This window comes from Hibiscus syriacus, unplaced genomic scaffold (genome assembly GCF_006381635.1).
Source record: "Hibiscus syriacus cultivar Baekdansim isolate YM2019G1 unplaced genomic scaffold, ASM638163v2 tig00001120_pilon, whole genome shotgun sequence".
NCBI classification, from domain to species: domain Eukaryota; kingdom Viridiplantae; phylum Streptophyta; class Magnoliopsida; order Malvales; family Malvaceae; genus Hibiscus; species Hibiscus syriacus.
Window position 1 is genome coordinate 1,459,235 of NW_024061845.1, and position 25,230 is coordinate 1,484,464.

Consider the following 25,230-nt stretch of genomic DNA (forward strand, 5'->3'; position numbering starts at 1 on the left):
GCTTGAAGCCCATGTTTTTCATGTTTCGTTTTAGGGTTGTTCATAACTGTACATCGGTTTTGGTATCCTTTCTGTTGTTTTTTCAGAACCATCCTTAGCAGCCTCGACAGGTGATTGGCTTCTGTTAGCTTGATCAATCTCAGCCTCCTGCCGTAAACTTAGTAATATAAAACCATGTACAAACAAAAAGTGAGTAGTGGATCAGAGGAAGAATCGATCAACATTATTTCACATGCATGCTCATTTTCCTTTTCTTAGAACTAACACCTTTAGCTGACGGTTCACCGTCTGTACCATCCACGCAGGGAAGGGGAAATGGAGTTAATGAAGTCTTTGATGAGGAATTTCTGAAAAGCGGAACACTTATCGAATGTTGATCGGCAACGAGGAAAGGACTGGACCCATTTGGTATCGAAGATCGACAATTTCCGATGAGCCTTCAAACTTTTTGGAAGAGGAGAGAATTCTTGGTGGAAGCTTGGGGTTGAAGAAGTTGGCTTATTGAGTGTTTAAAGGTTGGTCCTTTGCGGTGACGGATTCAGAAAGAAGCGTTGGATGATGCGATGCGAGTATTAGAAGGAAAAAGAGCATTTTTTTAAAAATGTTATCTTTTTTACTATTTAAATTTGAACAATTTACATTTATTATTTACAAGCTATATACCATCAATAATTATATTACTTATAATTTCCCAGACTAGTAAAAAAGTAAAAACTACAAGCCATTATTAATACAGAGTTCAGTACCTTTAAGAGCAAAATATAATCTAACCCAAAAAACAGTGACGTGAAAATGGCGATTCTGATCAACAATCTGAATGCAAACCACCAATTCTATAAAGAAAATTCAGATTAAACAAAACTTAAGCAATAACATATCAAAATGAGGGAACAAAGACTAGAAGAACATAAGGAAATAACATAGTAAAATTCTAGTACTAAAACAAACATAGCATTTCAACAGTTCGTTTCTTTCTTTCTTTTTTCTTATGAAAATTTCGTCATCATCCACATTTCTTCCTTTTCTCTTATGAAATTTCATCCTCGTCCGCATCTGAAACAATTGCACGATCAAATATACTTAAAACTTATTCTTGTACTGGCCGCCATCATCACCATCATCATCATCATCACTATCATCTTCATCATCGAACTCCTCATCGACATCTTCCTCGTCATCTTCATCATCATCAAATCCGTCCTCATCATCCACCACGTCATTCCCACGAGCCTCGACAACGAGACCACCCATCCCATGGTCGCCGCCAGTTTTCTCCTCCAGGCTCAGCCCTCCATGAGACCCGACGAGAGAACCTACTTCAGTGAAACCAAAGATGGGTATTTGGGCGTGGATCTTTTGGCTCGAAACGAATAAAGATTGAACAATCTGGTGGTGATCTTTGGCTATGTTTTTGAGGTTTGCGGTAGCATTGGACCGACCGAGAATTTGGCTGCGTAGAATCTGGGGTAACGATTTGCTGTTTTTCAGCAGATTTCTGGCAACGGTTGCTGTTGTTGCCATTGATGCAATCAAAGTAGTTACTTTGGAGGTTTTGAGAGATGGAAACTGAAGGCTTGAGGTTTAGGATTTTGGCAGAGGGTTTTGAAGAGAGGCTCTAGGGTTTAGGGTTTTTGAGAAGAAATGGAATGTTGCCACGTGTAGGTGCTAGGAGAATTCTAGAATTTTACAAAATACTTGGAAGAAAAATGACCCTTTTCTTGGATTTAGCCCATTTTTATGAAGTTTATTTTGGCGATTTGACCAAACACACCCTTTAATCGAATATCTCATTTTTTAGCACTGTTTGTTTTATATTTCTCGAAGTGGTACCTTTTCGACTGAGGTGGCGAAAGGCGTATCCCCGTAGACGCGCTTTACCTGGTTTTACGCTGAGTTGGTTGCCACGTGTGAAAGGCGCATCCCCGTAGACGCGCTTTACCTTTATTTTGCTGATTCAGTTGCCACGTGTAAAAGGCGCATCCCAGAGACGCACCTTTCAGTAAATGTTTTAAATGCCCATCCGATTTTTTCCCAACTACCCCTCCTCCTCACCTATATAAACCCCCTCAACCCCCTCATTCTTCACACCAAAATCTTCTTCTCCTTTCTTATATAACTCAAATTCTCCAAATCTTTGAGTTTTAAATTTCTTATTAGTGGTAATAAATTTATTTTTCAGTTATTTTTTTTAAATAGTTATTATATTTTATATTAATATAATTATATAAATATTATTTTTTATTAAAATAATATTTATATAATTATTATTTATTTAAATTTATTAATTAATTATTTTTTGTGCTAATTATTTTTTTTGTCTACAGTTATAATGAAAAGTGAAATGTTGTTGCGATTAGATGCTGACCATATCTCCAGACATTTTAGCGATATGGTAATATTTTTTTATAATTAATGTTAATATTTATTGTTATGTTTAATTTAAATTTATTATGAATTTATATTATTTTAATTTTTTATAATGCATATTATTTATGATACTGATCGTATTTTAGAGACATTTATTAAAAATCCACGTATACCGACACCGGAACGTATTTTGCCATTTTTAGCTTCTGCCGGGGTCGGATATATTGCAACAATCATTGGCGGTTGCAAACTCGAACCTGTCCTAATTTCTGCATTGATTGAGAGGTGGAGGCCCGAGACACACACTTTTCACCTTCCATGTGAAGAGGCTACAATTACATTGGAGGATGTCTCTATACATCTGGGGATTCCCGTCGACGGAAATATGATGTGTGGTATGGCGGATGATGATTGGCAGTCAATGTGCATTGATTATCTTGGAGCTGCTCCGCCAGAGTTTAATGGAGGTAGAATAGCTTTATCTTGGTTGAAAGCTAATTTTAAGGTTTTAAATGAAAATGCTTCAGAGGATCAAGCAAAGGCATGTGCTCGGTCATATATTCTATGAATAATTGGAGGAATATTGATGCCCGACAAATCTCGCAACCAGGTGCATTGTATGTGGTTGCGGCATCTGATCGATCTTGATGAAGCATGAAGATATAGTTGGGGCGCTGCAGTTTTGGCATTTCTCTTTAGAGAAATGTGTCGGGCAACGAATTATAAGAAAACTGCTATCGGTGGATGTCTCCTGCTTCTGCAATCATGGGCGTGGTTCCGCATGCCCTTCTTATGCCCGATCATGAATGAACCATACATATTCCCCTTATTGTTGAGGTAATTATCGAACTAAATTTTGATTTAAATATTTTTAATTAAATAGGGTGATATTTAATTTATATTATATTTCATAGGTGGTCGATGAAAAGAAAAAAACAATAGAAGTATACCTACTGGGTTAGAGAAAATTCGTCTACTTATTAATACAAAAGCTGGGTCTGAGGTATGTTTTTACACCTGTTTAAATATTAATATTTTAATTTAAAATGTTATATATAATTGGAATATTTTATTTATTTGAATTGTATATTTATATTTCAGTTTCAATGGATACCTTATGCAAGCGATGAAGTGAAGGCTTGCATCCCACCCCACCTTGGTGGGTCATTAGAGGTTTGGATATCGGTTATACCTCTTATATGTTATGCTATTATTGAGTGGCATCCAGTTGATCGCGTGCTCCGTCAGTATGGTTGTACGCAATATATTCCTGGAGCACTTAGGAATTTAGACGACGTGCATAACATAGATAGACGAGGAAAGAAAGATGTTAATTAGGTGGTGAGACACAGAGATTGGATTGCGCTTTGGGAGAACTGGTATGCACAGTTGGCCCCTCGACAATATTACACTGAAACTGGTCATATGGTTACGGATAACTATATGGACTGGTTTAATGAAAATGGGAAGTCGTTTCTACTTTGGGCGGAAACACGAGGGGTTAGCATTCCTAGGCGCCGAGAAAGACGTCAACCGTCTCAATATCATCGTCCTCTGAAGCATGGACGGAGAGAAGGTGCTACCGGTTCTGCATCAGTCCCACCACAACATCCTTATCCACCGATGCCACAATGGTACATGCCCAGCCCTCCACTTCAGATGCCATCTCCTCAGGGGTATATGCCAAGCCCACTAGTTTATATGTCATCTCCGCAGGGTTACATTCCTAGCCCGCCAGGTTACATGCCTAGCCCGCAGGGTTTTATACCATATGGAGGTGCATATACGGCTATGTTTAATGATCCAGCATATGATTCATATGCATCTTATTTGGCTGGTGATGCTTCTCCTCAGACACCTCAATCTCCATCTGGATCACAGACATCGATGCAAATGTTTCCACAGTTTTCACAGTTCCCGGGGAGCGGTGGGATGGTTACTAGCACTCCTCCAAGGTCGTTATTTTATACAGCCCCTTCAGCGTCATATACGCCAAATGAAGAAAATGTCGATGATGATGATAGTGAAGATGATGAGACTGAAGAACAAGTTCCACGAAGAAATCCTCCGCGAAATAGACAACCACCGCCATGTGGAACTCATTCGAGAAGACGACATCGGTGATCCAGTTGTATTTTAATGTTATTTAAATAGTTATATTTCAAAAATTTATGTAATTTGGTTATGTTATTTAAATGTTTCATGGTTGTTACTGCCAATATTTTTAATGTTATTTTTATTCAAATTTAACATTAAATGTTTAATAAATGTTTTTAAAATACAAATTATAATATTCGAAATTTAAAATTAAAATACAAATAATATTATTTGAAATTTAAATTTAAAATATAAATTATAGTATTCAAAATTTAACATTAAATTTAAGTTAATATTCCAATTGTATTCGAAATTAAAAGTTATATTCCAATTATAGTTCACAGTACTTAAATTGAAATTAAATTTATCCATACATATGATTTTATCATTAACATATATATTAAAATGTATACATTAAAATCAACTTATCACTTCACATTTATTCGTAAAAACATGTCGATGCTCATTCCATACAATTTCAATGTCACAATAAACTTATCACTTCATATTTATTCAATTTATCCATAATAATTTATCTAATTTATTCAAACTTCACATAACGTTTTAATTTAAGTTATGAACTTAAATTTATCTATATGTATAATTTTATCCTTAACTTACTGAACTTCCAAAAGAAGTTAAATTTTGGTTATAATTTACCTGATTTCACCATCCATCTATAGTTCCCCAGGAACGCGCTTTAAAGTCCCCTAAGGAATAATAGGTATTGACATGAATAGTTCTCGGGGGACATAAGTGACATAATAGGGCAATGATAACATATTATCTGACAAAATAATGAAAGGCGCGCCCCCGGGAACGCGCCTTCATGGTCCCCTAAGGAATAATAGGTATTGACATGAATAGTTCCCAGGGGACATAAGTGACATAATAGGGCAATGATAACATATTATCTGACAAAATAATGGAAGGCACGCCCCCGGGAACGCGCCTTCACGGTCCCCTAAGAAATAATAGGTATTGACATAAATAGTTCATGGGGGACATAAGTGACATAATAGGGCAATGATAACATATTCTCTGACAAAATAATGGAAGGCGCCCTCCCGGGAACGCGCCTTCACGGTCCCCTAAGGAATAATAGGTATTGACATGAATAGTTCTCGGGGGACATAAGTGACATAATAGGGCAATGATAATATATTCTCTGATAAAATAATAGAAGGCGCGCCCCCGAGAACGCGCCTTCACGTGAATAGTACCCCTGTTATAGACACTATTATATACAACATATTATAAACTTTCAAAACAAACTTCAGTTCACAAGCTTTGAAATTCTCAATCCTCTATTCTCTGAAAATGAGTCGTCTTTCTGTTGTTGTTTTGTATGATGGAGAAATTAAACAAACTGAAGAGGGGGTTGTTTTTGAGTCAGATCATTATATCCCCTTAACCTTGAAGAGAAACATCACTCTTGAGGAGTTAATCACAAAAATTTCGTTAAAGATTCGTGTAGCAGGCCGGAGAAGACTATCTTTACTTCAGTACAGATTTCCTACTGAACTTTTTTCGCTCACGTATACATCATTTCAGCTTTCAAACGATGATGATGTTTCAATGATGGTTGATACTTATATGGGAAGTTCACAATCTCTTATTGAAATGTATGCATCTTTTATTGAGGTTCGTGCTTCTCGTGGTCTCCCATATTCCTCTCACTTTGGCATTGTATATCAAGCTGATCAAGTTGATAGCCCGATATAACTGATCTGTAATGATTTCATATCATTAATGGCGGATCTAACACCAGATGTCATGCCATCAAGTTCAGTAGGAAGGAATTCATATGCAACTGCTTATGATCTCAACCCACGTGGTTTCACCAATAATCCATATGGCAACATCTCTTTTACTTCAAGGGGTAGACATTCATTTGCCAATGTTTTCGACTTACATATGGAAATGCCAACGAAACGACAGTCTATTCACATCCCACATGATACAATGGCCTCAAGTTCAAGGGGAGGGAACACAAGCGGGAACTTATTTGACCTCAATATTAGATTATCGGAGGAACCATCATCTCCACCAAAAGAACCTCTTCGGGAGCCAGGTGCAGATGGTACTGAAACGAGATTATTCGTTGAACCTGACTCACAACAGTTTAACGTACATTCTGATGATGACGAGGATGACGTTCCGATAAATACAACACCAGCCGAACTTCTTGCACATATGTATGGGGCTGATTATGATGCAATGTATGAGCCTGAATTTTTGGATCTTCCTGATGTTGGCAACTATGAACTTCATTCAATAGTTAATGACGATGATTTACATATTGGAATGGAGTTCGCATCGAAGGAGGAAGCAATGATGGCAATAAAGAGTTACAATATTCGTAACTCAGTTCAGTCCCGAGTTGATCGATCTAACACAGAGAAATATGTCTGTTACTGCGTCCAACGTGACAACGAATGTCAATGGATGGTTCGTGTATCAAAGAGGAAGAATAACTTATGGGAACTAACCAGATACAATGGTCCTCATACGTGTTGTGCAAGAGGTATAAACCATGATCATCCCAACTTGGACTCCAACATTATTTGCCAAGCAATCATGCCCATTGTGAAGCAAAGCTCTCATATAGCTGTTGCAGTGTTGATTTCTGCTATACAGTCACAATATGGGTACACCGTCTCATATAAAAAAGCTTAGTTGGCAAAACAGAATGCCATTTGCAAACTTCATGGAGAATGAGATTCATCTTACAACGAGCTGCCCAGTTGGTTTCATGTTGTGCAAAGACTCAATCCCGGGACAATTGTTGAGTTTGAAACTCAACATCATTACGTGAATGATCGAGTGGTTCATGATCGCTGCCAATTCTACTGTGTCTTTTGGACTTACCCTCAGTGTATTAATGCAGTCAAGTACTGTAAACCAGTTGTCCAAATTGATGGTACTTTCTTGTATGGGAAATACAAACAAGTTTTATTATTGGCTGTGGTCCAAGATGGAAACCGTAATATTCTTCCCGCTGCGTTTTCCTTCATTCAAGGAGAAGACACTGAGTCTTAGGTTTTTTTCCTTAAAAATTTATGTTTACATGTTGTCACCAGGGAACGAGTATGCATTATTTCAGACCGAGGAGCCGGGATAAAAGCAGCAATGGACTCTTTGGGTACAATGTATAGACCTCCACATGTTCAACATCGTTATTGTGATCGTCATATTGCTGCAAACTATTACGGAAAATACAAGAAGAACGATGAACGTCAATTAGTCGTGCGGATGGGTATGTTATTTTTCCCCAATTTTTCTATCATTTTCGTATTACTTATTTATACTTCATATTAACTATTACATATTCCTAATGGCTTAGGTTACGAACTCTTACCTCAAAGGTATGAGTCGATGCTACAAGAGTTGTTTGGCAAAAATAAGAAGGGGTGCGAGTACATTATGGACATCAGCAAAGAAATGTGGACAAATGCGTATGACGGGGGGGGTATCGCTATGGTCATATGACAACAAACTTGGCTGAAGCAATAAATTCAACCTTAAAGGGGGCGCGTCATTTACCAGTCACGGCATTGGTCAAAACGACTTATTTTCGTTTAGGTCAACTCTTTGTAAAGCTCGGTGGACAAGCACTTACTTGGATGCAAAACGGTCATATTTACCACCCAAGACTAGTAGCTGATTTACAGAAAAAAATGGCTGCATCAAATGGGATATTGGTTACAAATTTTTCTCGCACCCGTGAATTGTTTCGTGTAACCGAAATGCCACGTCCGTTGCAAGGGATTAAAGCTAATTCTTTCAGAGTTAATCTGTATGAGAGGTGGTGCGATTGTGGTTTCTTTCAATCACTCAAATATCCATGCTCTCATGTCATTGCAGCTTGCTCACATTTGCATTTGGACTACAAAAATTATGTTGACCCCGTATACCAACTTTCACAAGTATTCAAGGTATATGAATTTGAGTTTTCGCCTATAGGAAACGAAAGAGACCCAGATGAGATTCAAACTTGGCTTACAATTGTACCAGATCCATTGCTATTGAGGGACTCAGGTCATCCAAAATCTACTAGAATACATTGTGATATGGATATTCGGGAGAAGTCAACAGAACAAAAACGATGTGGGCATTGTAGAAACATCAGACACAATAGAAAAAAAATGTCCAACTCTATTATCATCACATAATCGTTAACCCTTATGTAACGTAATATTCTATTTAAATGAATGTTTTTGTTTCTAATATTTAAATGTAATTGCATTTTCTATAATTTCTCAATGTATAATAATAATAACAGATTAAATGTGTAATTATACTAATTTTATTAACTTATGCATCAATATTTTGGTTAAATAATAATAACAGACGACTAGATTGATAATATTTAAATAATTAAGTGATAAAATTAGTATATCGATAATCAAAATAAAAAATAATAATATAACCATACGTGTAATATAATAATTTTATACATTTTTCATATAACTACAATAAAATAAAAACTAGGTTTCATTTGTTGTTCTATCTGATTAATGTGGATAATACACTCCACCTTTAACACACATTAAAAAAATACATTCGATAATTATTAAATTATAACTGAAACAATTTACATAATATATTATTAATTTATAATAACAATAAAAATAAATTTTTTTTATTTAAAAATATACTGCGTGGCAACTGAATTAGCAAAATAAAGGTAAAGCGCGTCCTCGGGGATGCGCATTTCACACGTGACATCCAACTCAGCGTAAAACCAGGTAAAGCGCGTCCCCGGGGATGCGCCTTTCGCCACCTCAGCCGAAAGGGTGCCATTCCGAGAAATATAGAATAAACGGTGCTAAAAAATGAGATATTCGGTTAAAGGGTGTCAGTTTGATCAAATCGTCGTTTATTTTGCCCCCGTCCTTTTGTAAGAATTCATTTCATAAATGGACTTTTTAAAATTCGATGGTAAATTATAGTATTAGTCATCAATCTATTATCTCTTTTATATTTTGGTCATTAAATTGTTTTTTTAAAAATTATCACTGATGTTATATGTTTCTATTTTGGTCATTATCAAGGGAAGGTTTTGTTTTCTTCGTATCTTTGGGTTAATATTTTTGTTTTATGTTCGAATTTTTGTGTGACTATTGTCCCCACTTTTTTCTCTACGTTTGGATGCATTGTAATTTTGATTCCTTTCATTATTTTTATTAATGAAATCCGATTGTAATTGTTAAAAATAATAACAGTACTGATGTAAATATATATATATATATATATATATATATATATCACATGATTTTCTTTCTCCTTTGTTAATAACCTACATATTATTTCTTTATTATATTCAAATTAATATGTGTCGTTATTTTATTTATTTCATTTTATTCAATCAATAAGGTAGTGACACATTAATTCAAATAAAGTTGTTAAAAGAATAACATATAAAGAAAAAATAATGCGAAAAGCATAAAAAATCACATGAGGATCTTATTAATGATTGATGATTAAAATAAATAAATAAAAAGTATAATGAAGATTTTAGAAAAAATATACTTGGATAACCAAAATAGAAAATAGAAAAGCAGATCCAGTTCTGCCATTAAGAAATGTGTTTGGTGTATTTCTGTTCATGTCTATGTTTGATTGTAATGTTAATGTGTATTCCATGTTTAAACCTTCTCCGCAGGTATAATCTTCTCTCTCTCGTATATGTATATGAAAAGTAAAATACAAGGACAATGCGAACAGCATTTATGAAGCTCATTCAAGATGTACAACAATAAAAGAATAGATAACAAAATTTTCAGACAAAAATCTGTGCCAATTTTACTTCTTACATAATCCTAAAATTAGCTAACTAGTCCTACTCCGTGACAACAATTAGAAGCAATTTCAATTTTTGCAAAGGCAATAAAGATGACGATGAAGAAGAAGAGCTAGATTTCTTCTCCTCTTTCTTGGTTCAGACAGCATTTAAAAGAAATTGCTCTCTATTACCAGCAGAGGCCCTACGGCGATGCCTCGAACCAGATCTCCTATCCCTCCCACGTCTTGGAGTCCTCTTCCCTTGATTTCTTCCACGGACATTGGTATTCAGCAAAGCTGGTGGGCGTCGAATCAATGCAACTGGTGGAGGCATGTGCTCCAATAGATCTCTATGATATGCCTGTTAATAAGAAGAAAAGCAGTCAAAAATAAAATATATGCCATCAAGCTTGAAATTCATAATAATTCATAATCTCATTAAGCTAATACTCGAATACAGAATATGTACCTGTATGACGAAATTGCGTCTTTCACAATCCAAAAACATATCGATATGCCAATCAACTTTTTCCATTATTTTATCCCTTACTATACCAAAGCTTAACTGGTCCCGGGATGTAAATCGATCAACTTCATTGAACCACAAGCAGGTAAACAGATTTGTGATCGGTATATGTTCCTTTATGAGTACACAACCTTCAGGAACATCTGCAGAAAACCAGTCGAGCACCATAAAGATAGATTTTTTAGTAGAGAAATGGTTGAAAACCCGTATAAGGCATGCACATATTTGTGTCTGTACAAAATATTGTACATACCACTGGTTATAGGAAGCTTGGCCTCAGAATATGGTGTTAATCCCTCTTTTTTATAAAAATCCACCTGTGCATCAATCGATGAATTATCGTATTTTCCTGCAGCTTTATTTGCTTCAGCCTCCACAAAGACATCAAATCGTCTGTAGTGTCTCGAAATCGCAAAATTAGCATTTTGGCGCCACAAGAACCTGAGAAGAAGAATGGCCAAATAAGAAAATGGTCGAATTAAATTCAACTGACTTGGATGCGAGTTTCGAACACGAATATGTATTAAACATGAGTATATTCAATTTTACTCCAAGATTCATGTAATTAGAGAATCTTATTACATTTCCAGAAGCTCTCAATTTGCCATCATCAGCTATTAAACCAAAGCAAAAATTATATGTAAGTAGCCATGTAGCAGTAATGTGGTTAATATTCTTGAACGACAAGGAGTTCATGTTTCTTTAATTCTTTATAACTCGGAGATAAAGTCCATCTGACACTATCGAAATCATATAAGCTAGATATTTAATAATAATCCTTTTTTAAAAATCATTAGATGGAGAGCACCTTTCAAGAATTTGATAAGGATCCACAACAAGCTGGAGCTTTCCATCGATCCATATAGAGTAGCGAATATTTGGGAAGATTCTATGCAACAAAAGCTTTGGGACCTGCCAGGAAAACATGCCACGTAAAAAAGACTCCCTTAAGTGCGAGAACCTAAAGAAATTTCTGATAAGGATTAATGGATCAGATCTTGCAGATCTTTCACCAAATATTGACCTAGTCGTTTCACTTATTTTGTGAACTGAAGTATATAGCTATAGGTCCATTTCGAAGTGGAAAACAAATACAACAATGGTAATCAATGACCCAATTCCCCTTTATCACCTCTTATCTCTTCTCACTGTTGAGAATGCTTTAACATAAAACACTGGTAGCATCGGAACTGGACGATGAATCCAACTTACCCTGGGACAAACTCATAATTGTTGCTAAAAATGGAAGAGACCACAACAAATTTGTTTACTTGTACTAATCATAAATTCCATAACATAGACAGCCGGGTCCAAATACATCAGGATTTGATAAGGTGAATCAGATTACAAAAAGTCCAAATAATGATAAAAAATGAAGCGCAAACCTTGCCATTACGTCTTGCATCACTGTAAGGAACATTGTGAATCACCACAATTCTCCACAAGCCTACCCTTTTACTGCCATCCAACATACTTTTGTTCTTCATATATGCTTCCGTTTCTTTATCAATAAACATGTAGAAAGGAACATTTTTCTTTGCTTCTTCACTGATGTTCCTTGGCTGCTGTATTATATCATATTTGCCTGGAGAGTAATAAATAAAGAAATGACGAGGATAAAGCATACATAAAAACAAGAAAATATTGTGGAACCCTGAATGTCTAGTTGTACCAAATATCCCCGACGCAACAATGATTTCGCGGAATTGCTGCAATTCTTCCAGGTCAGACTCATCAAAGTCAAATCCAGTCAGGTGACCAGGTTGACTTCCCTTGACGAATCTAACAGAGAAAGTACACAGAATTACAATATAAAAAAGCAACAGGGAGAAGATCTATTTATGAAGACAAGTAATTCGTTGAATCATTTAAACACATTGTCAATAACATAAAAATCACAGAAATCTCTACCTGAACTGTTGTAAATGAGTAGATTATAATTAAGAAGTGATAGAGGAGTGAAACCTACCCACAGTGAACTGTCATTGACTCTTTTATATCAAACGTATCATTTCTTTGCTTTAGAGATGGATATCCACCAAAGTCAGAGCCCCCATGTGGTTCATTTTTTATTGGATTTTCATCATGAACATATGTCAAATTTCGAAGCACTGGAGATTCTGATGGGAAACTTGGCATGCTAGCTATGGCCTGATCCACAGAGAGGTAACATACTGGACATGCTGAAAAAAATGACGAGCAGGAATAAAATTAGTAGCAAGATAATGACGCATGTTGATACAAGCTTGATAAGATGAGAATGCTATTCTATTCTTATGATCATGCATGAGTCAACATTTTTAGGTGCAAAAGAGATTATCGTTTACAAAAAAAAACATAATGAATAATCAAATGGCTTTATCTCAATATATTATGTCATTATTAAACAGATGTGGTTGCTTCTATCTAAAACTACAGCTTTATGATCCATGTGAAAAATATTAATACAATTACATTTAATGCAACTCTGGTTACAAGAAAAAGAATAATGAACCTAAACTTACGTCGAGGTCCAATCCGTCTAAGATTAGGTGGAGGGGGAGGAGGAAATGAGAAATTCGCGCATGGATGGTTTGAACCTTTAGAAGCAGAAACTTGAAATCTATTTCCATCACCCCCATTCACAATATTTGCTGCATAATACTTTTTATCTTTATGCTGATCCTTCCTTCTGAGGACCCGTGAAGCTTCATTACGGGCACCATTCAAATAATGAGTCGTTCCCATCTGTTGATCAACAGTTGCACTGTTGCTTTCTGTCTCATTAATCATACAGAATGCAAAACAGAAAAAAAAAATATGAATAGGTTATTGTCTCAATTAAATTACTATGCTGTGAATGAAAAGTCAAAGAGTCACTATGTAAATCAGTGAGCCTATAAAGAAACCATGTCAATGACGCCTTAGTGCTCTAGAAATCAAAATTCAAGAAGTTAGAACTTGAATCCAGAGTAACAGAAAAAGGAAGTGACCTTTGTTGACAAGAAAAGAACCCAAGACGAAGACCAAAAGGGCAAGGGAAACCAGAAGCAGCATGGAAACTTTCCGGCGACCCAGACACCGATACCAAACAGAGGAGAGAGACCTCTCCTTTTCCCTAGAACCTGAAAGCATCATGATTGAATTCTTTCGTGCACTACCAAATGATTTTGAGTGCAAAAATCTTCCACCACCAGCAATAACATTTTTTATGCTTGGCAATGACCCATAACTCCCTGTGCGTAGACCCAATGACCTTCCAGTCATTGTATCTCAAACCCGACCCCGAGTTTCTCACTCATTTCCTTTCACCCTATCATTCACTCACAAAACCCCCACAAAAGTTCTAACAAAAAAAAACACTTACAATGAAGAATTGTCCTATTTTGCTGGCAATTAGAAGCAAATCCAATCACACAATTCTCATTTTAGGTAAAAGAATACAACAAACATCGACTGGTGAATCAAATTGCTATCACACATATCACTAGAAATACCAATATCACAGTTCTCCCAAGCATTTAACTTTCCAACTTGTTCCCAAAAGCCAATGTGTGATTTCTGTTATCATAAACCGACCAAACAAAAAACAGGAAGTCAGGAATTCCTTTCTTCAAAACACTTCAGAAAAAAAAATCATAACTTTTTTTGCAAATGTACTTTTTTCAGATTTCAGAAACTAAAACCAATCTACATCTTTTTACAATGAACACAAATTAGATTATCATATGGCCTTTAACGACAGGTTAGCATCCTTCCACTATTTTTCTCTCCATGGCTATCCAATATGACTTTAGTCATCGCACATAAGGATGACTTCCACAGTTCATAAGTGAGTTACATACATATTAATGGTGTTACTGAATGCAATGATAAATAATGGATAAAAAGGTCATGGAATAAGCTGAATCATGTAATATCAAACCTTTGGTCATGAAAATACATGAAGTTAATGACAAATCGCAATAAATCTGTTCCTTCAACCAATGTGATTGAATTCATGTAAGAATGAGAAGGCATCAAAATGTGGCAAAATGAAGCCTTTTTTCCACATAAACGAAAATCCATGATTCACTTCAACTTAACTTGAGAAACCAATGAGATTAAATTCTACTAACCCAACAGAGAAAATGAAACATCAAAAATAGAAATTTGGCAATAGAAATTATAACCCGGTTTAGAATTTCATTAAGCTTCTTCTCAGAACTGACATGATTCAATATATAAAAATATACCCACCTGAAAAAAATTCTTTTAAATTAAAAAACTGGGTCTTTATACATGAAATCAGAGGGAAATGATTAAGACCCAAAATCCCAAAAAATGCAACAAAAACATGCCAATAAAAACAAAAGATTTGATCAGTGTAAATGGAATCTCTCACTGTATATCCAGGAGTTCAAATCCAATCTCAAATCAGGATGAAAAATGCTAAAAATGTGGGGGAAATCACTTACCTTTAAGAAAAATGTAGGTCCCTCTTTAGATTTTTTATTCCTTTTTGCCTCTTAAATTTTTTGTTGAATGTTTTTGAGTTTTCGTTCTTCTGATGTTGATTGTTTTGGTAAGGAAGAATACTGAATTGTTTTTTTATTTTGTAAAACAAATAAATTTAGTTGATTATTTTGATACTAATGAAATTATCTTATTTGATACAAAATTATACTTTTTGTTCTAAGATGAAATCTGTATATATAAGAAAAGTATGAAATATTGTGATATGAATACTATAAATATATTTTTTATATAATTATTGATATTTAATTTATTAATCAGTTAATTCGAAACATGTATTACAGAGGCGAGGAGATTCTCCAAACCCAGTTTATTCTATTCATAAACGTCAAGATGCGAACTTCTGATCTTGCTTAAGAGGTCTAGTGTTTCATCCCACTAGACCAACTGATATATTAAATAGTAAATTACACAAATAGTCACTAATATTTGAGTTAGTTTTCATTTTCTTCATTGAAGTTTTAAAAATAAAAATTAGCCAATAACGTTATCGATTTGTAACAAATCAGTCACTCGTGGTTACTGAATAACAGAATGCTGATGTGGCATATTAGTTGCCTTATGTGGCATTATTTGACCATACAAATTGACTTATCTTAATAACCCATTCACTTTCACTTGTTTTCTTAGCAACCAAATAATCATTTTCTTCTCTAAATTAATTTAAGAAAATCTATATTCCATCAATCCATAGATGATTTTCCCCTATTCTTTTGGGGAGTAATAAACACCTCTACGTTAATAAACCCGCTTTTAATAAATCCACCACCATTGTTCAAGATTCATGGGAGAAAGCCAATTCCATTTGCAGCTTCAATGGAACCACTTGCGACGATGAAGGTCAAGTTGATGATGTTGAAAATGGCAAGGATGTCTTCAGTGGGGAGCGACCAGTAAATGCATCCCAAGAGAATAGCCAACAACGGGTTCTTCCTCAATGTGAAAAAGACATCTTTACGATAATACCGATTGAGCTGAGAGGTTAACCAAATAATGCAGTTCGATCTCTAATGGTGGGAATAAAATATTTGGTAGCAGCTGGTACAGAAACCTGTTGAAGAACTCGGATGCAAAGCTTTATGTATTTAAGGGGATTGACAAAATATTCAGGCTGAAACAATGTCATTGCACCGACAACTCTCATGATCTTTGAAATCCATAAATACCCAACTCATTGAACGTCTCACCTTGGCTTTGCCCTATCAAAATGGAACTTCTTATATTCGGATTTCCCATTTGAAATACCCATTCTACTTCAATAGACAAATGATATAAGTAATTGAGCTTATTATCTTAGTTTTTCTATCACAAATCTCATCAGATCAAGAATAAATATTGCAAATAATATTGATTCCCTCATAACTTCTATAAAGAGAGTAACACACCAAGTGAATTACGAGAAAATGGGGGAAAGGCACAAATTATAGAACGATTAAGAGTTTTGACACCAAAATAAAACCAACTGACAATGAAAAATGGTTGATAATCACTTGAACGTAGAAAAAAAATAAAGAGAACCTAATGAGAACAACTAGCTGCATGGCATATAATGCACCCAAAATAAACGAGGCTATTAGAAGCCTTCGAACATACCAGAAATAGATTAGTTAGGAGGAGCCTGCTTTATCACTTTTATTTCCTCTGGTATACTACTATTTGTTATATTTGGAAATTGGAATCGAGAACAATGGTGGTGGATTTAATAAGGGCAGATTTATTAACATAAAGGAGCTTATTACTCCCCAAAAGAATAGAGGAATTGCGTAAAATCATATGCTGAAGGAATAGAGATTTGTTTGAATTAGTTTAGGGAAGAAAATAGTTGTTAGGTTGCGAAGAAAATGGTTATTTGGTTGCTAAGAAAATAAGGGGAAATGGAAGGGTTGCCAAGATAATTCAGCCTATATGGTCAAAAAGTGTCATATAACTTAACTGATGTGTCACATCAACATTTTGTTACTTCAGCAACGGTTATTAACGATGAATGACCGATTTGTTACGAATCAATAACTTTAGTGATTAATTTGTTATTTTTGAAATTTCAGTGGAGAAAACGAAAACTAACTCAAACATTAATGATCATCTATGTAATTTACCCTATATTAAACTATTCATATTTTAAATTTTAATTAAAATAAAATGAAATCATTAAATTTAATGTATTGTTTATGTAATATGTTAATGGTTTTAACATGTGTGGTTGTAAAATTTAAACAATTATTTTAATAGTCATCGGTGCTTCAAGGAATCAAGAGGGGTATTAATGTTTTTTATTTTTTTTATTTATTATTTGTATGTACTTATAATAAATCTTTGAGCTTTGAGCTGTTTGAAAGATAAGAAATAAAAAAAATTATTTATAATTTAGAGGACACAATGGACTTTTAGTTCATTCCATTAAATAAGAGCAACGCATAATAATAATAATAATAATAATAATAATAATAATAATAATAATAATAATAATAATAATAATAATAATAATAATAATAATAATAATAATAATAATAATAAAAAGAACATGGCATATATATAAAACATCATACATAGAATGGATGTCATGCAATGCAACCCAAATAACTCTATCATGTTTCATGCGGTTGTTGGAATTACCATCTCGATGAGATGAATCAGTCAGTAATTAAAATTAATATCCCAATGAATGAACCAGTCGATAATTCAGTCATTTCTGTAAAGTTATCCTATCCATATGCAATATAAGTAATGCACATGCTCATACTAACATAGAACGATCACAACATAATCGATTCATCATATTTTATTCACGGATAGAAACATAATTCAACTATTCGATTAAGGCACACATCGATAGATATAAAACATGGATTTACTTATCACATATAATTGTTTAACATATTATAAACATAGCAAATTCAAATAAAACACATGTAGCACTAAACAAGGAACACACATTTAGGTATCTATAGCACTAACTCTAAACACGTTTCTCGCACTCAGTAGCACTAGTTCCAACAACTTTAGAACCTACAAGTTTGAAACACTATTTTAATATTCAAAACAACTCACATATTAACAATAAGACTTACGATTTCTAAGTTAAAACATCTTACATGTAACTCTAGTCGAACCGTCGAGATTAATATGAACATGATGAGACAAGTCCGGGCCCATTGATTCACTATTTGAACCATCGGGTCAATGGGTCGGGTCAAAGTGATTCACTATTTGAACCGCCCACTTATGCACGGTGATGCGTGGGGCGTGTGACGCCCATCCGGTGGTCAAAAAATTATAAAAAAATACATAATAATATTTTAAAGTACTGAGAGTCACTTAGAAAAGTTGGTTTTTCTAAAAAAATTGACGGTGATGGGGTTTTAAGGAAACTCAAATATTTGAATCCTCACCGATTGTAAACGACGACGGTGAACGAAAATCTAAGGACGTCGAACGAATGGGGTCAACGAGACGAACACAATGATGTCAGAGGTGTCGTATACCACCACACAGTTAGCAACCAATCAAAAAACTAAAACTAATAGGAGAGAAAGAGAGAGGGAGGGAGAGAGAGAGAGAGAGAGAGAGACGAACACCATGGTGTCGGATGTATTGTACACCACCACACAGTTAGCGACCAATCAAAGAAAAACTAAAACTAATAGACGAGAAAGAGAAAGAGAGAAATTGTTTATTGCACGAACATGAAAAAGAAAAATAATGAAAAAAGGAATCTGGTTTTAAACTTTACCTACTTTTTAGGTAAATTACACTATAAGTCCTCAAACTCTTGAGAACTCATAAAAAGGCATAAAAACTTTAAGAAACTTATAATTTAGTCCCAAAATTTGAGATGTAACAACTCTACCCTTAAGGAAATTTCGTCATCAAAATTTACAAAGCTAAGCACTAAAGTTTATTCACTTCAATACTCTACGGTTATACCTCTAACATAAAGATTTGACAAAAAAGGATAAATAACTCGATTTCAACAATTACTATAAGAATTGCATAAATCAAACAAGTGAACGATAAATATACATTCTAACGAATCTGAAGCGACGTGATTATTGTGAGCTCCAATAGTATAAACCAAAGTTGGTTGTCTAACTGGAATCCTAGCCGATCTCTCACTCTGAGTGGATCGTCCTCCATTAGCAATACATGTAGTAAATCCAGATGGAGAATCCCTACTCTGAATCTAAACTCTAACAAGTGTCGGTGCAGTGCCTTGTGACTGAGAACGAGTAAAAGATCCAGTAGGTGGGTGTGGACACTCCCTAAAGAAATGATCCTGAGTACCACATCGAAAGCAAGAACATGTCTTCTTCATACACTCTCCCCCATGTCATCTATTACGATAAGTACAAGTAGGTAACTCTCTGAAACCAGTAGATCAACCAGCACTAATAGCAGAACCAGTCGAAGCTAAAGTCCTAAACTCAAAACTACCTTGCTAAAGAGTCTTTTGCCTAACCCTCTTATTACGACGACCAATCAATTCTGATGGACTAAAAGAATTAGGACACTTCTTCGAACGATCTCTCTTTCCCTCGTGATTCATTCTCAAACACTTCTTGTAACATCCTCAATATCGGGTTAGTGACTAGATTGAATTTTTTTCCAGAAATTAGTGATTAAAGTAGGATAATTGAATAGTTCAATGATTTATTGGAAATATATGATGAATGTTATTTAGTAATTATGGAATGAATTAAAGGGTAAAATAGTCAATTGATAATTAAGATTTTTATTTCCCTTTATAAGATAAGGGAACCACGTGGAAGAGGAGATAATTCTATAGAGTTTTCTTTCTTCTTCCTCCTCCTCCCGTATCTCCAAGCTCAAAGGTGAGTTTCTTTGTTTGTTGATTAATTGTTGATTTTAAGGTTGGGTTTTGATCATTAGATGATAATTAAGTTTAAGGAAAGATTAATTTATCTTAAAACCATAAGATAAAGGAGTAAAGAGAGATTAAAGATTAGAAGTTTTTAAAGGAAATCTTGAATGAAAGTGGATAAGTTAAATTGGAAGTTAAATTCGACTTGTCAAGGGTGTAATTAAGAAGTTAGAAGCCATAGATTTGGAATTAAAACATGTTGCAAAGTTGGTATAATTCTTGAGTTACATATGAAGAATAGAATTTTGAAGTTAAAGATGGTTTATATGGATATAAAGTGGTTTAATCATGTGTATATGAGTTAAGAACATGAAAGGGGATGAAAGATGAAGCATTTGAGTTGATTTGAGTGGATTTTCAGGCTTAAAAATGAATTCTGGGCTATGTGCATCGATGCACATTCAATGTGTACCGATGCATCAAGGGTATATCTAGAAATTGTTCAGTGTGTATCGATGCACAGGAAGTGCATCGATGCACCCCCTTAAAATGAAAACATCGAATGTGATTAGTGCATCGATGCATAAGGAGTGCATCGATGCACATGTTAAGGGATGCATCGATACACTGTAGAATGCATCGATGCACTTCAAGGGGAAATATAAATAAACCTTTCTTTTGGTCTAAGAAATGATAGATTAGAGTATATTAATTGGATACTAATATGTATCAATGTATGATTATGTAGATATCGAACACGAAAAAGTTCCGATATGATCATCAAGTTAAGATTCGATCGAAAGAAAGGAAATCATAAAAGGGGATCGAAACTTAGTGAGGCCAAGATGAGTGCATATTCGATAGTATATGATAGATGATGGAAATAAGACTTGCGACAAGTCTATTTACTATAGTATTGCGTATGAATTTATGAATAATAACTTATGTTTAATATGAGTGTGTATATGCTTGTTTATATGAATTGATTTGTTCTTGTATGTGTTATGTGAATATGAAAATGATATATGTGCATATGCGATATATATGATATATAGGAACATATGTGAACAATAGATGAAAATGATATACATGTTATATGAACAAATGGGAAGTGTTATAAGATAAGTGACATATGAATATGAAATCATATGAACAGTGATATGTACATATGAATATGTGACATGATATATTACTAATGCCCATGTTATGTGTAAAGAGAGTTAGAGGTATAGTTGGCATGCCAAGAGTCGAGGGTTCATAGGTCCTTCAGGATATACAGTGGTCTTTCGGGACATTTCATAGTGGTTCTTCGGGACAAATTCATAGCCCTAGTGGGACCCCATACGAGCTGTGGTGACAGCATAGTGCACAACCTCAATAGACTCACATATCTATAGTTCTCGCATGTATGCATGGGCTAAAATAAATGATATAATATGAGAAAAATGTTATGTGATACTATATGTTTGTTTGGTAAAATGATGTGTATGTATGTGAAAGTATGATAATAAGATGATAAAGTTATAAAGTGAAGGATGATATGTAAGCATATGGATAATTATTTTATAGATGAATATATGAAATGTGCATAGTAGGAATTAGCATATGTAAATGTGGGTATGATGCTTGTATGTGATATGTTAGTAGAAATTGTTCAAGCATGATTACGAGTTAGAGTTTTATTATATGTTTTATGCCTCACTAAGTCAACAACTTAGCGTGTGATTGTTTCACACGTAGGTATGAGAAACGAGAGGGGAATAACGAGAAGCAAGACATGTCAGTATTTTCCTTACGATGATCAGATCAGAAACATATTAAACATATGTATTTTGTTTATAGATTAAGTTGGCATGTAGTTATAAGATTTTAAATTGAATATACTCTGATGGTTTTAAAGAAACAATTTGATTGTAACTATTAATGTAAAATACTCATTTTCTTAAAGGATGAAATTAAGATTTTAGTGGATTTGTAAAGAACAGAGTTTTGAAAAGTCAATGTGATACCTCAGACTCGGATACGGGTTGGGTGTATTACATTTAATGGTATCAGAGCTACGTTTAGCCGATTCTAGGCTAAAAATGAAGTCAAAAGTGTTTTAAAAAGTATACATGCCAACATAAAGTGGAAAATTTTCTGATCTGATAGGGTAATGAGTATATTGTCTTGTTAATAGAATAAGATTTGTATGATATAGTAGAAATTGATTATAGAAATGGTTGAAGTGAATCGATGGCTGACAAATATGATGGTGATAGCAATTCACCTGCCCTGGCCAGGCAGGATGAAGAGCGGAAACCTCATAAAGGGTCTTATAAGATTAAATGTTGATTTCATAAAGTTGAAATCATATCTGAATAATGATAGAAAGTTTTTCACTATTTTGAATCGGAAAAGTGATATGTAGTAGTTTTATTATTTCGTGGATAAGATAGAATATGGTGAACAAGTGTCACCATAAGAGCGTTAAAAGATCAAATGATGCAGTGAGAATTGGTAGAAGAGTTCAAGAATAAGTGTATCAGTGACAAACGTATAAAATGTATAAAGTCAGAGCTTATGAGTTCGAAACGAAGGGATAACATTGTGTATAAGCAAGAGTGTTTATATGATAAGGGTTTGCAGTTAAGACGGAAAGAGTTATCGTTGGCTAACCAGAGTACGTGATAAAATGTACTGGAATTATAAGATTAGAATATATTGTTGGGATATGATAACCAAATATGAAATGGATATGGATACAGTTGTATATTTGGATCATAGTAATGTGGTATAGTAAAGAAAAAAGAAGTAAGGATTTGCATATTTGAGTAAAGCTGAGGATTGATAAGAAGAGTTTAAGAATGAGTATATCGATGATAAGATTATAAGATAAAGAAAGTCAGAATGTTGAGTTTGAGCAACGGAAATTACAGGATGTATGAGAATAGAGGTGCAATTGATAAGTTAAATAAACTAATTTTGAGATACTTTCGATTGGAAAGAATGTATATGATTGGTTGACTAGGGCTTGTGCCCTAGATTGAACATATATTATTGACTAGTTGTCAGAGTAAAGGTGATAGAGTTATAAGATTAGAGGAAAAGATAAAGTTGAGTTAATTGATTATGATGTGAATCTGAATATAGTTGTGTATTCTGATCAGATAGCTATGATGTAGAAAATGAGATAAGTGTTTGCATGGAACCTTAAGGAAGAAAAATACAAGCATAGGAAATTATAAAGAATGAAGTTCTATATAAGCAAATGGGTTATCAAAGTTATGAGGATGCAATGAAGATTGGTACATAGAGATAAGTATATGTGATAAGACAAGAGTATGTGAACATGAAATGAAAGATATGATTTGGGTATAAAGAATAAATAAAAGAATAATGGAATAAAGAAATGAAAGGGATGAGTTAAAGGATAAGATACGATAAAGGTTATATGGAAGTGTAGATGACAATTTTGATATAGAAGTAAGAAAAATGTACAAGGTGATGTGAAAAGATTCTTTAAAGTGTATGTTAATTATATTTAAAGAAGATCTAATGTTGTGTTCTTGGTCAAATGATGTTGGAAAACGAGTTGGTTATTGTTATAAGATAATTAAAGATGGATTTATGAGGTTAAGTGATGAAAATGGATGTTATTGTCTACGTGATTAGTGACATTATATGAAATTTTAGAAATGGTCAAAGGAAAATGCATAATGGAAGGAGAGAAAAGACAGAAATGGATTAAAGTTACTAGTTATTGTTTATATGATAAGTAACAGTAGATAAATATATAAGGGAAAAAGGTAGTTGAAGAATTAAAGGAATGAAAGATTAAGTAAAGGAGGTAACATGGGAACATTAGAAGATATATTCTTGTTAATATGTTCAGTGAAAATTCGAGGACGAATTTTCTTAAAAGGATGGGAGATTTGTAACATCCTCAATATCGGGTTAGTGACTAGATTGGAAAAAAAATTAGAAATTGGTGATTAAAGTAGGATAATTAAATAGTTCAATGATTTATTGGAAATATATGATGAAGGTTATTTAGTAATTATAGAATGAATTGAAGGGTAAAATGGTCAATTGACAAGTAAGATTTTTATTTCCCTTTATAAGATAAGGGAACCGCGTGGAAGAGGAGAGAATTCTTCAGAGTTTTCTTTCTTCTTCTTCCTCCTCCCGTATCTCCAAGCTCAAAGGTGAGTTTTTTGTTTGTTGATTAATTGTTGATTTTAAGGTTGGGTTTTGATCATTAGATGATAATTAAGCTTAAGGAAAGCTTAATTTATCTTAAAGCCATAAGATAAAGGAGTAAAGAGAGATTAAAGATTAGAAGTTTTTAAAGGAAATCTTGAATGAAAGTGGAAAAGTAAAATTGGAAGTTAAATTTGACTTGTCAATGGTCTAATTAAGAAGTTAGAAGCCATAGAATTGGAATTAAAACATGTTGCAAAGTTGGTATAATTCTTGAGTTACATATGAGGAATATAATTTTGAAGTTAAAGATGATTTTATATGGATATAAAGTGGTTTAAACATGTGTATATAAGTTAAGAACATTAAAGGGGATGAAAGATGAAGCATTTGAGTTGATTTGAGTGGATTTTCGAACTTAAAAATGAATTATGGGCTATGTGCATCGATGCACATTCAATGTGCATCGATGCACATTCAATGTGTACCGATGCATCAAGGGTATTTCCAGAAATTGTTCAGTGTGTATCGATGCACAGGAAGTGCATCGATGTACCCCCTTAAAATGAAAACATCGAAGGTGATTAGTGCACCGGTGCATAAGGAGTGCATCGATGCACATGTTAAGGGATGCATCGATACACTGTAGAATGCATCGATGCACTTCAAGGGGAAATAGAAATAAACCTTTCTTTTGGTCTAATAAATGATAGATTAGAGTATATTAATTGGATACTAATATGTATCAATGTATGATTATATAGATATCGAACACGAACAAGTTCCGGTATGATCATCATGTTAAGATTCGATCGAAAGAAAGGAAATCATAAAAGGGGATCAAAACTTAGTGAGACCAAGGTGAGTGCATATTCGATAGTATATGATAGATGATGGAAATAAGACTTGCGACAAGTCTATTTCCTATAGTGTTGCGTATGAATTTATGAATAGTAAC

The 25,230-nt window shown here is 34.1% G+C and overlaps 2 protein-coding genes across 2 annotated transcripts; both read right to left on the reverse strand.

Moving 5' to 3' along the window:
- Positions 1-1,080: 1,080 nt before the first annotated feature.
- LOC120120490 (phosphopantothenoylcysteine decarboxylase subunit VHS3-like) lies at positions 1,081-1,521 on the reverse strand. Its single transcript, XM_039140133.1, has one exon. The coding sequence runs from the start codon at positions 1,519-1,521 to the stop codon at positions 1,081-1,083; it is 441 nt and encodes a 146-aa protein (XP_038996064.1).
- An 8,695-nt stretch (positions 1,522-10,216) lies between these two features.
- LOC120122550 lies at positions 10,217-14,238 on the reverse strand. Its single transcript, XM_039141688.1, has 9 exons — positions 13,750-14,238; positions 13,282-13,533; positions 12,747-12,960; positions 12,450-12,559; positions 12,163-12,362; positions 11,586-11,689; positions 11,031-11,218; positions 10,721-10,920; positions 10,217-10,612 (listed from the first exon to the last, which is right to left on the reverse strand). Exons 1-9 carry the CDS (start codon positions 14,021-14,023, stop codon positions 10,409-10,411), a joined length of 1,746 nt encoding a protein of 581 aa, XP_038997619.1. The 5' UTR covers positions 14,024-14,238; the 3' UTR covers positions 10,217-10,408.
- Positions 14,239-25,230: the final 10,992 nt, after the last annotated feature.